Source organism: Cetorhinus maximus, chromosome 6 (assembly GCF_964194155.1).
Source record: "Cetorhinus maximus chromosome 6, sCetMax3.hap1.1, whole genome shotgun sequence".
Classification (NCBI taxonomy): domain Eukaryota; kingdom Metazoa; phylum Chordata; class Chondrichthyes; order Lamniformes; family Cetorhinidae; genus Cetorhinus; species Cetorhinus maximus.
Window position 1 is genome coordinate 14873860 of NC_135884.1, and position 21043 is coordinate 14894902.

The 21043-nt window shown below is 44.8% G+C and overlaps 1 protein-coding gene across 1 annotated transcript in view; it reads left to right on the top strand.

Moving 5' to 3' along the window:
• The window catches only part of LOC144681562 (sodium-coupled neutral amino acid transporter 3-like), a 142812-nt gene that overhangs the window by 71718 nt on the left and 50051 nt on the right, over nucleotides 1-21043 (top strand). Inside the window, exon 7 of the mRNA XM_078543245.1 lies at nucleotides 4785-4866. Coding sequence (XP_078399371.1) covers nucleotides 4785-4866 — 82 coding nt within the window. The remainder of the gene's footprint in view (nucleotides 1-4784; nucleotides 4867-21043) is intronic.

Below are 21043 nucleotides of genomic sequence, written 5' to 3' on the forward strand. Positions count from 1 at the left end.
GGGTAGAGGGAAAAAATGAAGTTGATGTAAAAGTTCAGCCATGATCTTATTGAATGGCTCGAGGGACTAAGGTCCACTCCTGCTCCCCTTTCTTATGTCCCAAAATGACCTCAATGCCTGCTTTTATCCCTGTATCATTGAGGCATCAGTTAAGAGATATCAAGGTTAGCGTTACTTTTGGTGAGAGTACTGCATGGGAAGGCTGACCTTCTGCAGACCATTAACTCCTCATCCTGGAGAGAAAAATAAATCCTAGTTTAGCCAAAGGAGGCACATCCACTGTGCATGATGTCCATTGAACAACTTCCACTCCTTATATGGGCATCTCAGAGCAAACTGAATTTTAAAACCCAAATCAGCTAGTCTTCCTTTTTACCCGTCAGCCACAAAGAACTGCTTCCATCAAAACATTGACATGAAACCCTTCTTTCAATGATGACATGGAAGAAGATTTAAATTTCTCCATAATTGAAGAAATCACATTTTCAGAAATTGCTGTTTCATTGACATGTATTCCCTTGATTTTGTTCTTACAGAGAAAAATGGACATTAACTCATTTTTCATTAAAACAGGGATTTCAACCTCTCCCAGAAACATAGAAACATAGAAAATAGAAGCAGGAGTAGATCATTCGGCCCTTCGAACCTGTTCTGCCATCATGGCTGATCCTCTAACTCAACGCCATATTCCTGCTCTCCTCCCATACCCCTTGATTCCTTTAGAGTCTAGAAATCTATCTATTTCTTCTTAAATGTATTTAGTAACTTGGCCTCCACAGCCTTCAGTGGTAGAGAATTCCACAGGTTGACCACCCTCTGAGTGAAGAAGTTTCTCCTCATCTCAGTCCTAAATGGCCTACCCTGTATCCAGAGATTGTGACCCCTTGTTCCAGATTCCCCCAGTCAAAGGAAACATCATCCCTGCATCCAGCCTGTCCATTCCTGTCAGAATTTTATACGTTTCAATGAGATCCCCTCTCACTCTTCTAAACTCCAGTGAATGCAGGCCTAATCGGCCCAGTCTCCCCTCATATGACAATCCTACCGTCCCAGGAATCAGCCTGGTGAACCTTCGCTGCACTCCCTCTATGGCAAGTATATCCATCCATAGGTAAGGAGACCAAAACTGCACCCAATACTCCAGGTGTGGTCTCACCAAGGCCCTTTATAGCTGCAGTAAGACATCCTTGCTCCTGTACTCAAGTCCTCTTGCAATGAAAGCCAACATACCGTTGGCTTTCTTATCTGCTTGCTTTCAGTGATTGGTGTACAAGGACACCCAGGTCCCTTTGTCCATCAACATTTCCCAATTTATCACTATTTAAATAATACTCTGCCATTCTGTTTTTCCTACCAAAGTGGATAACTTCACATTTATCCACGTTATACTGCATCTGCCCACTTACTCAACCTGTCCAAATCACCTTGAAGCCTCTTAACATCCTCCTTACCACTCACATTCTCACCAAGTTTCGTGTCATCAACAAACTTGGAAATATTACATTTGGTTCTCTCATCCAAATCATTGATATATATTGTGAATAGCTGGGGCCCAAGCACTGATCTCTGTGGTACCCCACTAGTCACTGCCTGCCACTCCGAAAAGACCCATTTATTCCTACTCTCTGTTTCCTGTCTGCTAACCAATTCTCAATCCATGCCAATATATTACTCCCAATCCCATGTGCTTTAATTTTGCACACTAACCTCTTATGTAGGACTTTATCAAAAGCTTTCTGAAAATCCAAATACACCACATCCACTGGTTCTCCCTTATCTATTCGGCTAGTTATGTCCTCAAAAAACCCCAGTAGGTTGGTCAATCATGGAGCACGATTTTCCACTCAGCGTGCGGGCACACGCCCGACACGCCCGAGCGAGAAATAGCACGAGATGACGTTGAGCAAGCGTCCCAATGTCATCGCGTGCTATTTCAGTCGGCGGGCACGCGCGAGAGTCGGCAGTGCGCCCACCGACAATTAAGAGGCCTATTAAGGCCATTAATCAATTAATTAATAGGCATTTTTTGCTGCCCGTCCAACATTACGGTTGGCAGGCAGGTGAATCGGCCAGGTGGCCTTTGGATTTTTAAAGAAACCTCATCCATGGGGCATGGGTGAGGGTTCCGTAATTAAATCTAAAAATAAAAAATTTTGGCAGAATTTTTCAAAGATACGTGTTAAGATGAGTGAGTCCGCTGTGTGGACATTTTTTCCAGAATTTTAAAAACTTTATTCATTGATTTAAAATATTTTAGCTCCCTGCCTTCGGGGAGCTTTCAGCGAGTACTCCCCCGTGCATGCGCAGGCTTTGGCACTCGCCCTCCTCCCAATCCCACCCCGGCAGCGCTGAACTTCTCAGTGACACTTACACCCTGGAATTGCGGCTGGGGAGCCGTTTCTCGGCCGCTCCTTAGGCCTGCCCGCCACACCCGCCCAGTGACCTGAAAATCCTGTCCATGATCTTCCTTTCATAAACCCATGTTGACTTTGTCTAACCTCGTTGATATTTTCTAAGTGCCCTGTTATCACACCCTTTATAATAGACTCTAGCATTTTCCCTACCACTGATGTTAGGCTAACCGGCCTGTAATTCACTGTTTTTTCCCTCCCTCCCTTTTTAAATAATGGAGTTACATTTGCCACCCTCCAATCTGATGGCACTGTTCCAGAATCCACCAGAAATGTGGAAGATGACAATGAACGCATCCACTATTTCCACGACCACCTCCTTTAGTCACCTGGGATGTAGATTATCAGGCCCAGGGGATTTATCGGATTTCAGTCCCAATAACTTCTCCAGCACTGCTTTTTTAGTAATACTAATTTCCTTCAATTCCTCCTTCCCACTAGACCCTTGATTCCTTAGTGTTTCTGGGAAGTTATTTGTGTCTTCCTCCATGAAGACAGAACTGAAGTAGTTGTTTAATTGCTCTGCCATGTCCTTATTCACTTATTCCTCTTCCACTATCCATCTCGTATTGCTCCACTTATTGATGTACTACAGCCCTGCTACTCAATGAAAACTGCCCGTATAATTACTGCCAGGATACTACAACATAGTTCTCATTGTTACATTGACATCATGTACTCACTGATATCCGTATGCACCATAACAACTGCATCTTTTTCTGCAAGTGCACTCACACCTTCCACACTGACCTCAACTTGACTCTTCCTAATTATATTGTGTAATGATGATCCACTGCACGTAATATTTATTCTGTAGGTGGATCCAGTATCCACCTTATATGCGTATGATTCAATTAAGTTTTCGCACTGATAAATACGATTACAACACAGCAAATAAAGTCTCTGAAGCACATCCCCTGTCTTTGTTGATCTCTTTTTCGAGCTCTCCATTAGCCACTTTATATTTGAGAATGCTGGTAGGTTGCCTTTGAACTCAGCCCCTGCCAATTCCACCATATAACCATATGTGGTAGGGCAGTCCAACTGGCAGCCCACCAAAGGGTTTTATACAGCCTGTGAGATCTTGTAGATATCTGCAGGTGCTCCCTGTTCAAAGTGCGTTTCTAATAGCGCATTCTCATTTTAGCACAATCGGTAAATTAGGGACTTCCCCAATAGCACCGCCGCTATTTTTATTTTGGAGTGGTTACTGAGCATGTTCGGCCTTTTTTAAAAACAAACTGCCACTTTGCCGCATCCCATCCCGACCTCCTCTTCACCGTCCCTCCTGCTCCCCAACCCTCTCACTCTTCCGTCTCCCAACCTTCTGGCTCACCACTTCCTTCTCCTGACCCTCCCACTCACCACTTGCCTCCCTGCCCCTCCCACTTGCCCCTTCTCTCCCCAACCCTCCAGCTCACCACTTGCCACCCCCCTCCCCCCCCCCCCCCCCCCCCACGCACCACTTGCCTCCTCAACCCACCCACTTGCCACTTCCCTCTCCCACCTCTTCTTCTCACTGGCCCCTTCTGCATGCTCTCCCTCCCTCTCTCCGACCTCCCACTTGCTGCTTCCTTCGAGTTCTCTGCTTCCCTCTGCCGCTCCCTCTCGCTCACTGTTTCCCTCACTGTGAGTGAGGGCTTGGGAGAGGGGCGGCAAGAGGGAAGGAGGGAGTGAGGGAGCCAGAGAAGCTGTGAGTGAGAGGGTGGGTGTGGAAGGGCCGGGGAAGTAGCGTTCGGGAAGGTTGGGGAGGGAAGCAGTGAACAGGAGGGTCGAGGAGAGGCAGCAAGTGGCAGAATCAGGGAGGGAAATGGCAAGCTGAGGAACATGGGAGACCTGGAGCCAACGAGAAGTAAGTTTAAAAAAAAAATGACAGGGTCAAGGGTCGGAGGGTAAAACAGTCGTTGGGGCCATGGGTGCTGCTTTCCCCATCTGCAGCCTCTTGTGCCTATGGAGCTTTACCCCCCCCTCAGACTGTGATAGGGAGACCACTTGCATTTAACTGGCGAGCTCCCCACATGATGTGAGATAAACACCCTACCCCCCCCTTGGAGGCAAAATGCCAAAGGCACCGTAAAATGGCCCCCTAATTGGGCCTCTAATTATGCAAATCAGCTGCCTGCCAGCTCGGGGCAGCAGCCTTGCTGCGTCCCATCCCACTGGCAGTAAAATTCCCCACTCTGACCCGTCTCCCCACAATTTCACCGTCCTCTGTGTCTCCCAGCCTGCCTCCCGGGGGCTGGTAGAATTCTGACCAATGAGTGAAATCTTGAAGGGAGCCAGTTCCCAAGAAGGAGATGTGCGCTCCCTGCTGCGATCATTGCTGGGATTTAAGCAGAAAGTTCATCCTAATGCCCTTCTGTCTGTTTTCAGCCATGTCCAGTTATCTCTACATTGTGAAGTATGAACTTCCGCTGGTGATACAGGCCTTTCTGAACATTGAGGAGAAAGCTGGGTGAGTAGGAGCTCCCGAAAGCTGGAAAGGGTGGAATAAATGTTCAGGGTATGGTGTAAATTCCCTTGGGCCTGCTCCCATCCCTCAACCATTACTGCTGCTCAGCTTAGTGTAAACCCCCTTTTAATCTGTGTAAATGGGGGTTTACACCAAACCTCCACCAGCAGAGCAGAGGAAGCCCCCAGGAAATTCTGACCATTGGTCTTTCTTTAAGCTCTGGAATATTTAAAGTATTAGAATAAGAATAAGAATGAGGTAACAGCCATAAATTGCATTGCATTGCATTGGGCACTGGTTAGAGGTCTTGAGCAATGCTTCAGCTGAGAATAAAAGCAAAATACTGCAGATGCTGGAGATCTGAAATAAAAACACAAAGTGCTGGAAAAACTCAGCCAGTCTGGCAGCATCCGTAGAGAGAGAAACAGTTAACGTTTCGAGTCCAATAGTCATACTGGACTCGAAGCATTAACCCTGTTTTTACTTCAGCTAAGAATCCCAGTTTATGTATCAATTCTGAAAGTTTCCTGGTCAGTACAGTCTTGGTATCATACAATACAGTGTATTTACCCATTGATCCATGAAGGAAGCTATCCAGTAAATGCTTCATATTCCAGTCGGACAAAATAGAAAGGATCCAGGCTGTCCAACTTAAGAGCCAGTGAATACAATGAAAATGAAGTCCAGTGCTGTACTGATCTCCCATGATCCCAGTGCCACGAGTGTATTTAGTAAATAATATCTTGTTATATTTGAACAAACACACCCATTGCAAAAGCTGCCGCTGTTATGTTCAAGCTGAGTAAGAGGGCTAGGAACAACAGCAACCTGACTGGGAACACCAAACTGCGAGTCCGCTGAGCCTGTGTCCTCAGCGCACTCCCCTGCAGGGATGAGACCTGGGACAACATATGCTAGGCAACTTTGTCTTGCTGTCTCAGACGTATCCTCGGTATCTTTTGGCAGGACAAGGTCACCAATTCAGAAGTCCTGGAGTGTGCTAATTCCATCGGCACACGCTCATTTTTAAGCCAACAACGTTCAGCACTTGTTCAGCCACGTTCACCACGTGGATGATGGCTGTTTACCCCAAAGACCTGTGCGGTGAACTGGCCACTGGGTCACAACTTTCCTGGGCTTCCATACCTTCACCACAAGGACACCTGCAAGTGAGATGTGAAGATGGCAGATATTAACACTGACAACGGGGAGAGGGTCGCTGATGGTCCTGATCTCCGGAATCTGACTGTTTGGAAGGGCATTGGAAGAGGCGAGCAGAAATGAAAAACCTAGCTGGCCAAGAAAAGGATTCAGAGGAAACAGAGGCCAGCGAATCATGCACTTTCCCAGCCCAGAGTCTTCCTCTTCAGCGAATGCAGCAGAGACTGCATTGCCACAATGGGGCTCCTGAGCCACACCAGGCAATAATTAACACACAATTGCCTTAAGAGATGGAAGGCTGTCACAGATATTTGAACACGATACAGAGGCTTTCTCTTCACCTGGTTTCTTGTTTTAAATTTGAACGTGTTATCCGAATAGAATCTTAACAGCCAATTCTAAATCCCCACCAAGTGTGGCGAGGGTCAGGTGGTGGGGGAGGCAAAATGACAGAAGGTCACACCACATCTCTGTCCGCCACCATTTTTCCTTCCTCTTCTACAGGTATGGGACGGCTCGCTGTCTCAGAGATGTGGAAGCCTTATTTAAATTTAAATAATCATTCCCTCCGGCTAAGGCAGAAGTCAGAGACGGACCACGCAAATTAGCCCATTAAGATTAAATCTCCTGGGCATCATGTTCCAAGAGGGAGTCAATGGTTCCGCCACCTGCAAACCACCTCCCCCCCGCAAACAATCCACCAACCATCTTGGCACCCAAAGTATCTGCACTGAGTTAAAATTAGCCCTTTTGTTTCAGAACCCTAGGCCTAACAAGAGACCTGTGTTGGTAGCATCAAAGCACCACCATTTTGGTGGCACATTGCATTAATGTCTCCGTGTGTGAAGTTTCACAATCTTATGTGGCAATTTTATCATTATTAACCACAACTTAGTTTGGAAATGAGCACCAGAGGTCTGGAGGTAGAAGTTCCATGGGGGGAGGGGGTTCCCGATCTCTTGACATAATGTTGGCGGAAGATCAAGGAAAACCCTGTGGGAGTGACGTATATGATAACAGAAGATCAGGGAATACCCTGTGGATATTTCTAAGTGTAGCGATTAACCAAAGTGGAAGAAATTGCCTAATGTTGCTTATTTATTATTGGTTGATAATGGCTCTGGAAGAGACTGAGAGCAGGTTAACTGCCTGTTCATTCTGCTGGAGACCGGAATATGGTGATATATGAGAAAAGAAAGGGAAAAAATGTGTGTTTATATTAATTCTCAATCAGAGTAGATATATTGCTAAAAATATGAGTTCATGGCTCGAGGAAAATAGTTGCTCAATGCTGAACTATACAATATTTTTGTTTGATCAGCAAGGTGAAGGTTAGGAACTGCAGTTTGTCTGACGGTTTTCATTTGCTCAGTGGGGTAAGGCCCATTTGCTGTGTAGGTATTTTAGCAGGATAAGGGGAGGTCACTAACATACATGGAGATGGCCTTACTGCAGAGCAAATGATAGGGAAATTGAGGGCAGGATGTTTGCCGTGGGCTTCAGGACCCCACTGACAGGGTCAGATGGGGAGACCAGAGGCCCGCACTTTGTGAGGAACAGTCATTCGGCTGTGATTTTCCCCATGTTGGCCAGTTAGTGAGCTCACTGTCCAATTAAGGAGGCCGGGTGGACTCTCCAAGCTGGAGGGCCAATAGGAGACCCCCCTAGCATTGAAGAAGTAGCAGGTAAGTGCCAAGTAACATTCGCGCCACACAAGTGGCAGGCAATAACCATCTCCAACAAGATAGAATTCAAACATCTCCCCTTGACATTCAAAGGCATTACCATCATTGAATCCCCAACTATCCACTTCCTTGAAGCTACCATTGACCAGAAACTTAACAGGACCAGCCATATAAATACTGTAGCTACAAGAGCAGGCCAGAGGCTGGGAATTCTACGGAGAGTAACTTACCTCCCGACTCCCCCGAAACCTGCACCATCCACAAGTCAGGAGTGTGATGGAATACTCATGTCTGGATGAGTGCGGCTCCAACTACACTCAAGAAGCTCGATACCACTCTTCCTTAGCAGGGTCAGGGTTACTCACTGTGTTACTAAAGGGAGCTGGTGTTTATTGAACAGGAGTAAGGGTTATACTCTGGGCATCTACTGACTTCATGTTTATTCAGCAGAGTAAGGGTTATGCACAGTGCATCCTTGTGGTGCTTTTGTTTATGCACCAGGGTAGAGATTAAGTCAAATGTCACAGCAGTTGTTGCATTTGCCAAATGATGATTTCCTGTTTGTTCAGCAGGTTAACAGTTAAAGGCAAATCATTGGTGGTGGGATTTGTTTTGGAGTTCAGCCTTGTTTATTTGAGTACGGGTTAAGAAAGTTAAATATTAAAAACAAAAACAGAATTACCTGGAAAAACTCAGCAGGTCTGGCAGCATCGGTGGAGAAGAAAAGAGTTGACGTTTCGAATCCTCATGACCCTTCAACAGAACTGAGTAATATTAGAAGAAGGGTGAAATATAAGCTGGTTTAAGGTTGGGGGGCGGGGGGGGGGGGTGTGGTGGGGGGGGAGAGAAGTTGGGGGGTTGGTGGTTGTAGGGACAAGCAAGCAGTGATAGGAGCAGATAATCAAAAGATGTCACAGACAAAGGAACAAAGAGGTGTTGAAGGTGGTGATATTATCTAAGAGAATGTGCTAATTAAGAATGGATAGCAGGACACTCAAGGTACAGCTCTAGTGGGGGTGGGGTGGAAAGACTGATAGGGCATTACAGGTATAGATTTAAAAATAATGGAAATAGGTGGGAAAAGAAAAATCTATATAAATTATTGGAAAAAACAAAAGGGAGGGGGAAGAAACGGAAAGGGGGTGGGGATGGAGGAGGGAGTTCAAGATCTAAAGTTGTTGAATTCAATATTCAGTCCGGAAGGCTGTAAAGTGCCTAGTCGGAAGATGAGGTGCTGTTCCTCCAGTTTACGTTGGGCTTCACTGGAATAATGCAGCAAGCCAAGGACAGACATGTGGGCAAGAGAGCAGGGTGGAGTGTTAAAATGGCAAGCGACAGGGAGGTTTGGGTCTTTCTTGCGGACAGACCGTAAAGCAGTCACCCAGTTTACGTTTGGTCTCTCCAATGTAGAGGAGACCGCATTGGGAGCAACGTTAAATATTAAACCTGGGTGCAAAACCCCTACCTCTGCATTTGCAAGTGCTGAAGCAGAGCTGCCCCATAACATTTGTCATTTGACTAGATGTACACAGAAGTGATGCAATCCCCAATAAGACCTTGACAGTGAAGGGAACAGGACAGCTGCAGAGATATGGAGACTGATCACTGCCCAGTCTATATACGGACTGCTCTAGCTGTGGTTGGCTCAGGTGGTTGGAAGCTATCTATTAAGTCCAGGGTTTCCACTAGTGGAATCTTGAAGTTCCACAGTTGCATGGATGCCTTACAGGTATTTACAGGATGCCAACAATGGTTTTAGACTGCGTTTGATTCTTTTTTTTCATTCAACAAATGCGGACATCACTGACAAGACCAGCATTTGTTGCCCATCCTTAATTGCTCTTGAGAAGGTGATAGGAGGTGATGGTGAGCTGCCTTCTCGAGCTGCTGGAGCTTAAAGCAAGTGTAACCTTTATCAGTGTTTGCATCAGCCTCCCCAGGGGAGGGTGTGTGGAGACTGTGAAAGTATGCTGTGATACAGGCCTTAATACTAACAAACAGGAGTGCATTCATTCGCAGCTGCTCCCTTAGGGCCCCCGATTTAAAGCAGACAAGGGTTATTAAGGGGTTGGGGTTGAGTAGCCGGGCCAAGGATGAGTAAATATAGTGAGAGCAAATTAGCTGCCAACTTGGCTATCGAATGGCGCATCCTGGATCAACATGACAAAAGGGAGAAGATGGCATGAAAGAGGGAATTGAGTTATGCCAAGACTAGAGATGCTGGGATTATCCTCCTTACAACAACAACAACTTTTATTTGTATAGCACCTTTAATGTAATGAAATATCCCAAGGCGCTTCAAAGGAGCATTATAAAACAAACCAAGCCACATAAGGCAATATTAGCTCAGGTGACCAAAAGCTTGGTCAAAGAGGTAGGGTTTAAGGAGTGCCTTAAAGGAGGAAAGTGAAGGAGAGAGGTGTAGGGAGGGAATTCTGGAGCTCGGGGCCAAGGTAACTGAAGGCATGACCAAAACAAAGAATCAAAGCTTAGAGCAAAGAAGTTTAAGATAAGATTTAATAGGATTTAATAGGGTTCAAAATTATGAGGGGTTTTGATAGAGTTGATGGGGAGATACCATTACCATTGGCAGGAAGGTTGGTAACCAGAGGACACAGATTTAAGATAATGGACAAAAAAAGCCAACAGGAGATGAAAATAATTTTTTCCGCTCAACAAATTGTTATGATCTGGAATGCACTGCCTGAAAGGATGGTGGAAGCGGATTCAGTAGCAGCTTTCCAAAGGGAGTAAGGTATGTCCTTAGCAAGAAACATTTTGCAGGGAGGTGGGTAAAGAGTAAGGGAGTGGAACTAATTGGTAGGTTTTCAGAGAGCTGGCATAAGCATGATAAGGCGAATGGCCTTCTGTGCTGCATCTAATATAATAAAAATACTGTTGGAGAGAATTACCACAGTAACAAAAATAATGCTTAAGTATTTATATACAAATTTCAGCTTAAAATATAATTTAAAATTGATTTTTAAAAACACACACAAAAAACACTTGATTTGCACTATACATAGAATGATAGAGCACATAGAGAGGCCATTTGGCCCATCATGCCTGGGCCTACCCCCTTTGATAGTACTATCCAAATAATCTGTTGCTCTTTCTCCAAAGCCATGAGATATTTTCCATTCAAGTATTACTCACATTCTCTTTTGAATGTTTTGAGTGAATCTGCTTCCAACACACTTTCAGGTAGCACATTCTAGATCACAACTCGTTGTTAAAAATGTTTTGCCATGTTGCCTCTGGTCAATCACCTTAAATCTATGTCTTCTGGTTCCCAATCCTTCTGCCACCAGAAACAGTTTCTCTTTATCTACTCTTATCAAAACCATTGTTGACTTTGAACACCTTCATTAAGTCTCTTCTTAATCTTCTCTGCTCAAAGGAGAACAACACCAGCTTCTTCAGTCTCTCCACCCAACTGAAGTTTCCAATCCCTTTTACCATTCTAATACATCTCTCCTGTACCCTCGCCAAGGCCGTGACATCCTTCATAAAGCTTGGTGCCCAGAATTGAACACAATATTCTTGCTGTGACCTAACTAATATTTTATACAGGTTTAACAAAACTGCCTTGCTTTTGGAATCTATTCCACTATTAATAAAGCCAAAAGTCCTACACAATATATTAATAGTCTTCTCAACTTGTTCTGCAACCTTCGAAGATTTGTTTGCATACACCTCAATCTTCATATTAAAATCCTTTGAATTTCATCTGCCATGTGTCTGCCCGTTTCACCAGTCTGTCCATGTTGCCATGAAGTCTGTTCCTATCCTTCTCATTGTTTACTACATTTCCAAGCTTTTACCATCTGCAAACTATGAAATTATGCCCTGTATATCCAAGTCCAGGCTGCTAATACATACTATAAAAGCCCATGCACCTAATACTGACCCCAGCGTATATTTCCCCCCAGTCTGAAAAGCAGTTGTTCACCAATACACTCTGCTTTGTGTCCCTTGGCCAATTTTGTGCCCATGCTGCCAGTGTCTCTTTAATCCCATAGGCTATTTTACAAACAAGTTATATGGTACGTTGTCAAACACTTTCCAAAAGCCCAAACACATTGCTGTACATCAACTGCACTACCCTCATCAACCCTTCATCAAAGAACACGTCGGTCAAATACCATTTGCCTTTAACAAATCCATTCTGACTTTCATTATTTAGCCCATATTTTTCCAAATGACAATTCATTTTGTCCCAGATTATTGCCTCAAAAAGTTTCGCCACCACCAGTGTTAGGCTGATTGGCCTGCAAATGCTGGGTTTAGCTTTCTTCCCTCTTTCAAACAGGATTAATACAGCCTTATAGAGACAGAAACATTTATAAAGAGGTTGGGAGGAGGGCCTTAACTAAGGCCACTGATTGGTGCTTTTCACAGAAAGAGAATTGAAATTGCAGAGTAACTTCTGCTCATCGCTGGTGCAGCTTGGGCTGCTGGGTGAATCAATCTTTCTTTGAAGTAAATTAAGATACTAATGCTTTAACAAGGGAGCTGCAGTCCAATTCAATTTTTTTCCCTTTTTTTTTCTTCCTCCCCATCATGTCTTCTCAGGTTTTGAATATCTGAGAAGGGAAGCGAACGCAGGTTTGAAACTTGCTTGGTATGTAAGTCATCGAGGCTGCTCTTCAAGTACCACGCTGATTCTTAGATCTAAAACAGATGTTTAAAATGTAATCAGAACAGTTCCCCTGTGGTGTGATGTGCCATGAAATCATCAATCTGTTCTTTACAGAAGGGATATCAATTTTATTATGCAAAGCGCACAGAGGAAATCTTCCCCTGCAACCTTAGTAACTCATGAAATGAATATACTGATGCTAGCAATGAAGGGGTTAAGGGATTAGCTTGACTTGGCTGCAGACTCCCATTACAGTCTCTATTCTGAGGTGTTGAGCAGTCCAGTAACAGCATCACCCATTCAGGCCTTTAACCATAAAACAGACTGTATGTAACAGGATTATGAGGCCCAGACCAAAGACTGCTGCTAGTGTCTGTGCCAATGTGAAAACACTGGGTCCTTTCAGGCAAAATGGCACCGAGAATGAGTGTACTATTGGTGTCTCAATCCTGCCCTATCTCCAGGACAAGGCCCATGGAAATCAGTGGGAGAAAATAAACTGGCATTCAAGCTCTTGTTGGCATCTCGCTGACACAATGCAACGGAGAGCACTTAAAAATATATAAGATTCACACACAAGTGCATCCTTCGCAGCAGAGGCAATGGATTGAAGTTGTGAGGCAGGAGCTGCCCTTAGAAGTCTGTCCCAGTGCATTTTACCTCTGGAAACTCACATAACCCTCCGCAGAGAACAGGCACAACGTCCCTCAGCCTGATGTAGCTGCGCATTTTCTGCTGCGAGTACAACTGCTTAAAAGTCCAGCCTTGAGATGTAAGCATTGCCGGCAAGGTCACCATTTATTGCCCACCCCTATTTGCCTCCAGGAGGTGGTGGTGGACGTTTATCTTGAACCTCTGCACTAGGTTTGATACCCCTGAATGGCTTGTTAGACTACTTCAGAGGTAAGATTCAAGCACACTGGTTTGGGACTGGAGTCGCAGAGAGCCAGTCTAGGTAAAGACCGTGGATTGCCTTCATCAGTGAACCAGTTGGATTTTTACAACAGCCCAGTACCAGTCAAGATAGTTTTTTTTAATACTTAGGTAAGCAGAGACATATCTAAATGTCTAGCCAGCAGACCTATTATCATAGCACCTTCTTTATTCATCCAGAGGCTGCACAGTAGTACAGCAGAAGGCAGGTAAATGCCTACACAGACCTGTTGGGTTGAACGGCCTGCCTCCATGTTGTAAATTCTATGTATTGCTACGTATATGGAACTGTGATTCTAAATTAAGTGTCCCATCTGGATACTGAGTTGCAACTCCAGTTTAATGAATCATGAGTTCTGTTGGCAATACAGAAAAGTGAAGGTCAGACTTAATTTATCTTTTGGGCTGTGGGTTTGTAGGTGTGTGGACATACTCCTTTGGAAACCTAAACTTGGCATCATCTCATCGCTATTCACCAATCTACCTCCTCTTCCCTTTTACTCTTTTCAACCTGGCATTTACCAGGAGTCTTGGCCTCTCACCTTGCCTGAAAAGGAAAGCACAGCCACCCTTGGCATTGAACAGAGTGGGCAAGATTTTAACCCACTCAAAAGCCATCCACTAGCACAGAGTTAAAATCCAGCCTGATGTATTCTAAACAGGTGGAGTCTGACGCTGGGGAATAAATACAGAGAAGCATGTGTGAATTCATTTTTGACATACCTCAATGACCTGGCGTGATGCCAGGGAGAAAATGGCCTCCCTCAACGGTCCAAAGGAAAAGAGCAGAAACGAGCAAAAGAAAAGAAACATGTTGTGGAAAATGGCACTTAAACAGTTGGATAAGTCTTTACAAAGTTATTTTTAATTAAAATTTGATGCTGGACAATTCGTGCTTCCTATTAAATCCAATAACATTTCACACTGTGACATCTGAATTGTGTGATTTACGGCTTCAGCCTCTTATTCAGTCTCTATCATGCCACTGTCCTTCGGCTCAGCTGCCTGGCCTTATCAGTGGTAGGTTCCATGACCACTGGAACCTGGCACCCGGGAGGATAGCTGCTGCTCTCTGAGAGGGCTCATTCAGACGTATTTGATGGAAAATCACTGGCTGCTGAGCTGTAACATCACAACCATGGCTGACCCCAGCACTCGAGCTGCCTGAGAGTGCTCCCTATTAAAGACGGTGCTTGCACTAGTATAGCACCTTTCTGTGTCAAAATATCTTCAAAGTGCTCCACTCAATTAATTTCTTAGAACTGCAGTGACTGCTGCCTTGTTGGCAAACAGACATGAGGCGGAATCACCAGTCAATCTGCTTTGACAGTGTTAGTTGAGGAGTCACCGTTCTTCCGACATCTGCTCTGCTCGTAGGAAAGCAAATTCCCGGAGGAGTCCTTAAACAGGCATCAGACCGTAATTAGTATACACAAGAAGTCTAACGCTTGCTTTAGGCGGCCGTCTGCTTTGCCTCAAAACTGGCCCCAATCAATGTCGCGGTAGTCCGAGTGCTCACGTACATTGTGTGTGGGCCATCCCGCTGCTACATTTGCCAGCATTGTGCCCTTTTGATTCCTGGAAATTGGGGGCTCTTTATGTCAATTTCTAACCTGACAAGTTCAAAAATTAATTGCAAAAAGATTGACCATTGGATTTTTAAAATATCCCATTCCAGTTTTTTTCCTCATCCTTAAAGGTGCTACATGATGTTTGCCAGTCCGTTTCTGGTGCCTTAATCAAGTGGCTATTTTTCACAGGAATGTTAGGTGGTTTATTTGATGTTGGGGGGGAGAGAGACAACACAGACTCTCCTGACTAGCCTGATGCTGTCCTAACCTGGTGTGTACACATAAACACACATATAAATAAGCGCACACTTCTCACTTTTCAGCAGGAATTATTGGATAGTGAAGGATAAAATCTAAACCCATCTCTTTCCCACCCATTTAAAACACAGAGGCTGTGGGCTGCAATTTTTGTCCCTTGAGTGCATTGACCTGTTAACACCCAAGGAACCACATATGTCACTTGTGAGTTCGGTCAGTGCCTCAAGTAGGATATAATTGATGATGCATCTGCGGTCGTCAGTAATTCTGTTCAAACATGTCAGGTGAGTAATTAAAAATAAATATGAAAAAGGTAAAAGTAAATATTAATTTTAGAAATGTACTACACTGACATAACAATCGGACTGCTTCTGATAAGGTTGCTGCAAACCATGTTTGGGTTCCACAACCTGTACTCAACCAAAGCGTAACCTCTCTCTGAAACAGGAAAATTATTTTTGATAGATGTTATTATTGCCTCTGCGAGAATTTATCATTTCCTTCCCAATTTTATTAGCTTTCTCCTCTTTCTTGAGGTTTCCTTAGGTCTCGCACCTCCAGTTATGCTAGTTGCTAGGAGACATGAAGGAGCAGTCCCAAGCTGCTCTCCTGGTGACTTATCTATTTTAAAGTCCAGTTAATTATGGCTGGTTGCTAAGTTTGTCAATGGTGTTTTTTTTTAATTCATTGGTAAATAGGTAACTTCTGAACTAAAACAAGCATTCATTTTCTTCAAATATAGATTTTAGTGAGATATTCTGAATGCTCCATTTTCTTCCCCAGTCTGCAACATGGGCAGATCTTGGGCCTCTCCATTGATCTGTAAGATGGCACCTCCGACAGTGCAGCACTCCCTGAGCATTTGGTTGTTTCTGCACATGTTCACACTCCTTTAAGCACAGGAAGGATTTGCAGGCTGGATAACAACCTGTTGAACTGCATCATGAACACCGCTTCCAATGGCCAGCAAGTTCTGCAGTGGGATTTGAACCCAGGGCCTTTGAGCTCAGGGGGAATAGTGCTATTAACTGAGACACAAGGCATCAGTACTGTCAGCCCAGTGTCAAACCATTGGAGTGGAATTTGAACCCAGCATTCTGACTCAGAGGCAAGTGTGCTATCAACTGAGCATGGCTGAGACCATTGTTGGAAGATCATATCTGAAAACTCAAGTGATTTTATGCATGAAAATTTAGCCATTCAGATTTCACAAGATTACACAATGAATACAGTTGAGAAAACAATTATTTGGCCCATTTTACCTCATCCATCCAAAAAGACAAATTAATTTTGTCAGTTTGAGACAGCGAGAGGAGAGCCGGGATTTTCACAGTTTAAAACAGCGAGAAAGGAGCTGCGATTTTTACAGTTTAAAACAGCGAGAGGAGAGCCGGGATTTTCACAGTTTAAAACAGCGAGAAAGGAGCTGCGATTTTTACAGTTTAAAACAGCGAGAGGAGAGCCGGGATTTTCACAGTTTAAAACAGCGAGAGGAGAGCCGGGATTTTCACAGTTTAAAACAGCGAGAGGAGAGCCGGGATTTTCACAGTTTAAAACAGCGAGAGGAGAGCCGGGATTTTCACAGTTTAAAACAGCGAGAGGAGAACTGGGATTTTCAGTTTAAAACAGCAAGAGGAGAGCTGGGATTTTCAGTTTAAAACAGCGAGAGGAGAACCGGGATTTTCAGTTTAAAGCAGTGAGAGGAGAGCCGGGATTTTCACAGTTTAAAACAGCGAGAGGAGAGCTGGGAGTTTCACAGTTTAAAACAGCGAGAGGAGAGCCGGGATTTTCACAGTTTAAAGCAGTGAGAGGAGAGTCGGGATTTTCACAGTTTAAAACAGCGAGAGGAGAGCCGGGATTTTCACAGTTTAAAACAGCGAGAGGAGAGCCGGGATTTTCACAGTTTAAAACAGCGAGAGGAGAGCTGGGATTTTCACAGTTTAAAACAGCGAGAGGAGAGCCGGGATTTTCACAGTTTAAAACAGCGAGAGGAGAACTGGGATTTTCAGTTTAAAACAGCGAGAGGAGAGCTGGGATTTTCAGTTTAAAACAGCGAGAGGAGAACCGGGATTTTCAGTTTAAAGCAGTGAGAGGAGAGCCGGGATTTTCACAGTTTAAAACAGCGAGAGGAGAGCCGGGATTTTCACAGTTTAAAACAGCGAGAGGAGAGCCGGGATTTTCACAGTTTAAAACAGCGAGAGGAGAACCGGGATTTTCACAGTTTAAAACAGCAAGAGGAGAGCTGGGATTTTCACAGTTTAAAACAGCAAGAGGAAAGCTGGGATTTTCACAGTTTAAAACAGCGAGAGGAGAGCCGGGATTTTCACAGTTTAAAACAGCGAGAGGAGAGCCGGGATTTTCACAGTTTAAAGCAGTGAGAGGAGAACTGGGATTTTCACAGTTTAAAGCAGTGAGAGGAGAGCCGGGATTTTCACAGTTTAAAGCAGTGAGAGGAGAGCCGGGATTTTCACAGTTTAAAACAGCGAGAGGAGAGCCGGGATTTTCATCGTTTAAAACAGCGAGAGGAGAGCCGGGATTTTCACAGTTTAAAGCAGTGAGAGGAGAGCTGGGATTTTTACAGTTTAAAACAGCGAGAGGAGAGCCGGGATTTTCACAGTTTAAAACAGCGAGGGGAGAGCCGGGATTTTCACAGTTTAAAACAGCGAGAGGAGAGCTGGGAGTTTCACAGTTTAAAGCAGTGAGAGGAGAGTCGGGATTTTCACAGTTTAAAACAGCGAGAGGAGAGCCGGGATTTTCACAGTTTAAAACAGCGAGAGGAGAGCCGGGATTTTCACCGTTTAAAACAGCGAGAGGAGAGCCGGGATTTTCACAGTTTAAAACAGCGAGAGGAGAGCTGGGATTTTTACAGTTTAAAACAGCGAGAGGAGAGCCGGGATTTTCACAATTTAATACAGGGAGAGGAGAGCTGGGATTTTCAGTTTAAAACAGCGAGAGGAGAGCCGGGATTTTCACAGTTTAAAACAGCGAGAGGAGAGCCGGGATTTTCACAGTTTAAAACAGCGAGAGGAGAGCCGGGATTTTCATCGTTTAAAACAGCGAGAGGAGAGCCGGGATTTTCACAGTTTAAAACAGCGAGAGGAGAGCCGGGATTTTCACAGTTTAATACAGCGGGAGGAGAACTAGGATTTTCACCGTTTAAAACAGCGAGAGGAGAGCCGGGAGCACACGGAGAGCGGACCTGTGTGAGAAGCGTTGCGGCGGCGGAAGATAAAAACCGGCGGCAGAGAGAGAGGCCCAGCACACGGGGAGCAGACCTGTGTGAGAAGTGCAGCAGCGGCGGGAGGTAAAAACCCACGGCAGAGAACCCCTTCAACCTGTTTCTACCTGTTAGAGCCAGAGTGTGATGTCACAGGAAAACAGGCCGGTGATTGGTGGATATCTCTTCCCTGTCTCGATTGGCCAAGTAGTTTAAATCTACAGCTGTAGAGTACAGTTAAGAAATTCACTTCTAAAATATTTAACATCCAAATTAATTAATTAAATGAATAGAGATGGCTGGGCAGGTGATGTGTTGCAGCTGTGGTATGTGGGAGCTGGTGGACGCAGGTGCGATCCACGGTGACCACATCTGCAGCAAGTGTTGGCTGCTGGAGGAACTTCGGCTCAGAGTTGATGAGCTGGAGTCCGAGCTGCGGACACTGCGAAACATCAGGGAGGAGGAGAGTTACCTGGACACTGGTTCTCAGAAGGCAGTCACATCCCTTAGATTAAGTACGTCAAATTTGGTTCAGGGGGGGTGTGACTGTGAGTGAGGAAGGTATGGGGATCCAGAATTTAGCTTTGGATGAGCCTCAGCTGGTGTCCTTGTCCAGTAGGTATGAGGTTCTTGCTTCCGGTGTGGACAAGGGCACAGACTACAGGATAAGTGAACAGACCATAGCACCATGGTACATTCAAGTGGGAGGAGAAAAGAGAAATGTAGTAGTAATAGGGGATAGCATAGTTAGGGGAATAGAAACTGTTCTCTGCTGCAAAGACAGAGTCCCAAAGGCTGTGTTGCCTACCTGGTGCCAAGGTTAAGGACACTTCTTCTGGACTGGAGAGGAACTTGGAGTGGGAGGGGAAGGATCCAGCTGTCGTGGTCCACGTAGGCACCAATGACATAGGTACGATTAGGAAAGTGGTTCTGCTGAGGGACTACAAGCAGCTCAGGGCTAAATTAAAAAGCAGAACCACAAAGGTAATAATCTCTGGATTATTACCTGAGCCACATGCAAATTGGCATAGGTAAATAAGATTGGAGAGGTAGATGCATGGCTCAAAAATTGGTGTGCGAGAAATGGGTTCCGATTCATGGGGCACTGGCACCAGTACTGGGGAAGAACAGAACTGTTCCGCTGGGATGGGCTTCATTTGAACCATTCTGGGACCAGTGTCCTGCCGAGTCATATAACTAGGGTTGTAGGTAGGACTTTGAATTAATTAGTGGGGGAAGGGGTCAATTATTTTTTATTCATCCATGGGAAGTGGGCTTCGCTGGCTGGGCCAGCATTTATTGCCCATCCCTAGTTGCCCTTGAGAAGGCGGTGGTGAGCTGCTTTCTTAAACTGCTGCAGTCCATGTGGTGTGAGTGCACCCACATTGCTGTTAGGAAGGGAGTTACAGGGTTTTGACCCCGGGACAGTGAAGGAACGGCGATGTATTTCCAAGTTGGGTTGGTGAGTGACTTGGAGGGGAAATTCTAGATGGTGGAGTTCCCATCTATCTGCTACGCTTGTCCTTCTAGGTGGTAATGGTCGTGGGTTTGGAAGGTGCTGTCGAAGGAGCCTTGGTTAATTCCTGAAGTGCATCTTGTAGATGGTACACACTGCAGGGAGGTTTGAAGGAAGTTTAAAAATCAAAAAGAAATGAGAGAGCAGAGGTACAGGGTAATGAAGGGACGAACGATAATCAAAATGTGACCGGAAGGGGCAGAAAATATAAGCAGAAGAGTGCAACAGAAATTAGAACAGAATGAGTAATAATGGTAAGAAGTCAAAGCTTAAGGCTCTTTATCTGAATGTACGCAGCATTTGTAACAAGACAGATGAGTTGACTGCACAAATGGAAATAAATGAATATGACTTGATAGCTATTACAGAGAGGTGGTTGCAGGGTGACCAAGACTGGGCACTCAATACTCAAGGGTATTCGACATTCTGGAAAGATAGGCAAAAAGGAAAAGGAGGTGGGGTAGCTTTGTTAATAAAGGAAGGTATCAGTGCGGAGGTGAATAGTGATATATGTGCAATAGATCGTGATGTGGAATCAGTTTGTGTAAAAATAAGGAATAGCAAGGGGAATAAAGTCACAGGCAGGAGTCGTCTATAGGCCCCCGAAGAGTTGCCTCACTGTAGGACAAAGTATAAATCAGGAAATAATGGAGGCATGTAAGAAGGGTGCTACAATTGTCGTGGGCGATTTTAATCTGTATATTGACTGTAAAAATCAGATTGGCAGGGGTAACATGGAAGACGAATTTGTAGACTGCATCAGGGTTTGTTCCTTAGAGCAATATGTTGCAGAACCTACCCGGGAACAGGCTATTTTAGATCTAGTAACGTGTAATGAGGTAGGATTAATAAGAGATATTGTAGTTAAGGATCCTCTTGGGGGTAGCAATCGCAATATGGTAGAATTTCAAATTCAGTTTGAGGGCAAGCAACTTGGGTCTCAAACCAGTGTCCTCAACTTAAATGAGGGCAATTACAGAGGTATGAAGAAAGAGTTGTCTAAAGCGGGCTGGCAAAATAGACTAAGGGGAAGGTCAGTGGATGAGCAGTGGCAGACATTTAAGCAGATATTTTATAACGCCCAGCGAAAATTTATCCTGGTCAAAAAGAAGGACTCGATAAGAAGGATGAACCACCCGTGGTTAACAAAGGCGGTCAAGGAGATTGCCAATCAAAAACTAAGGCATACAAAGCAGC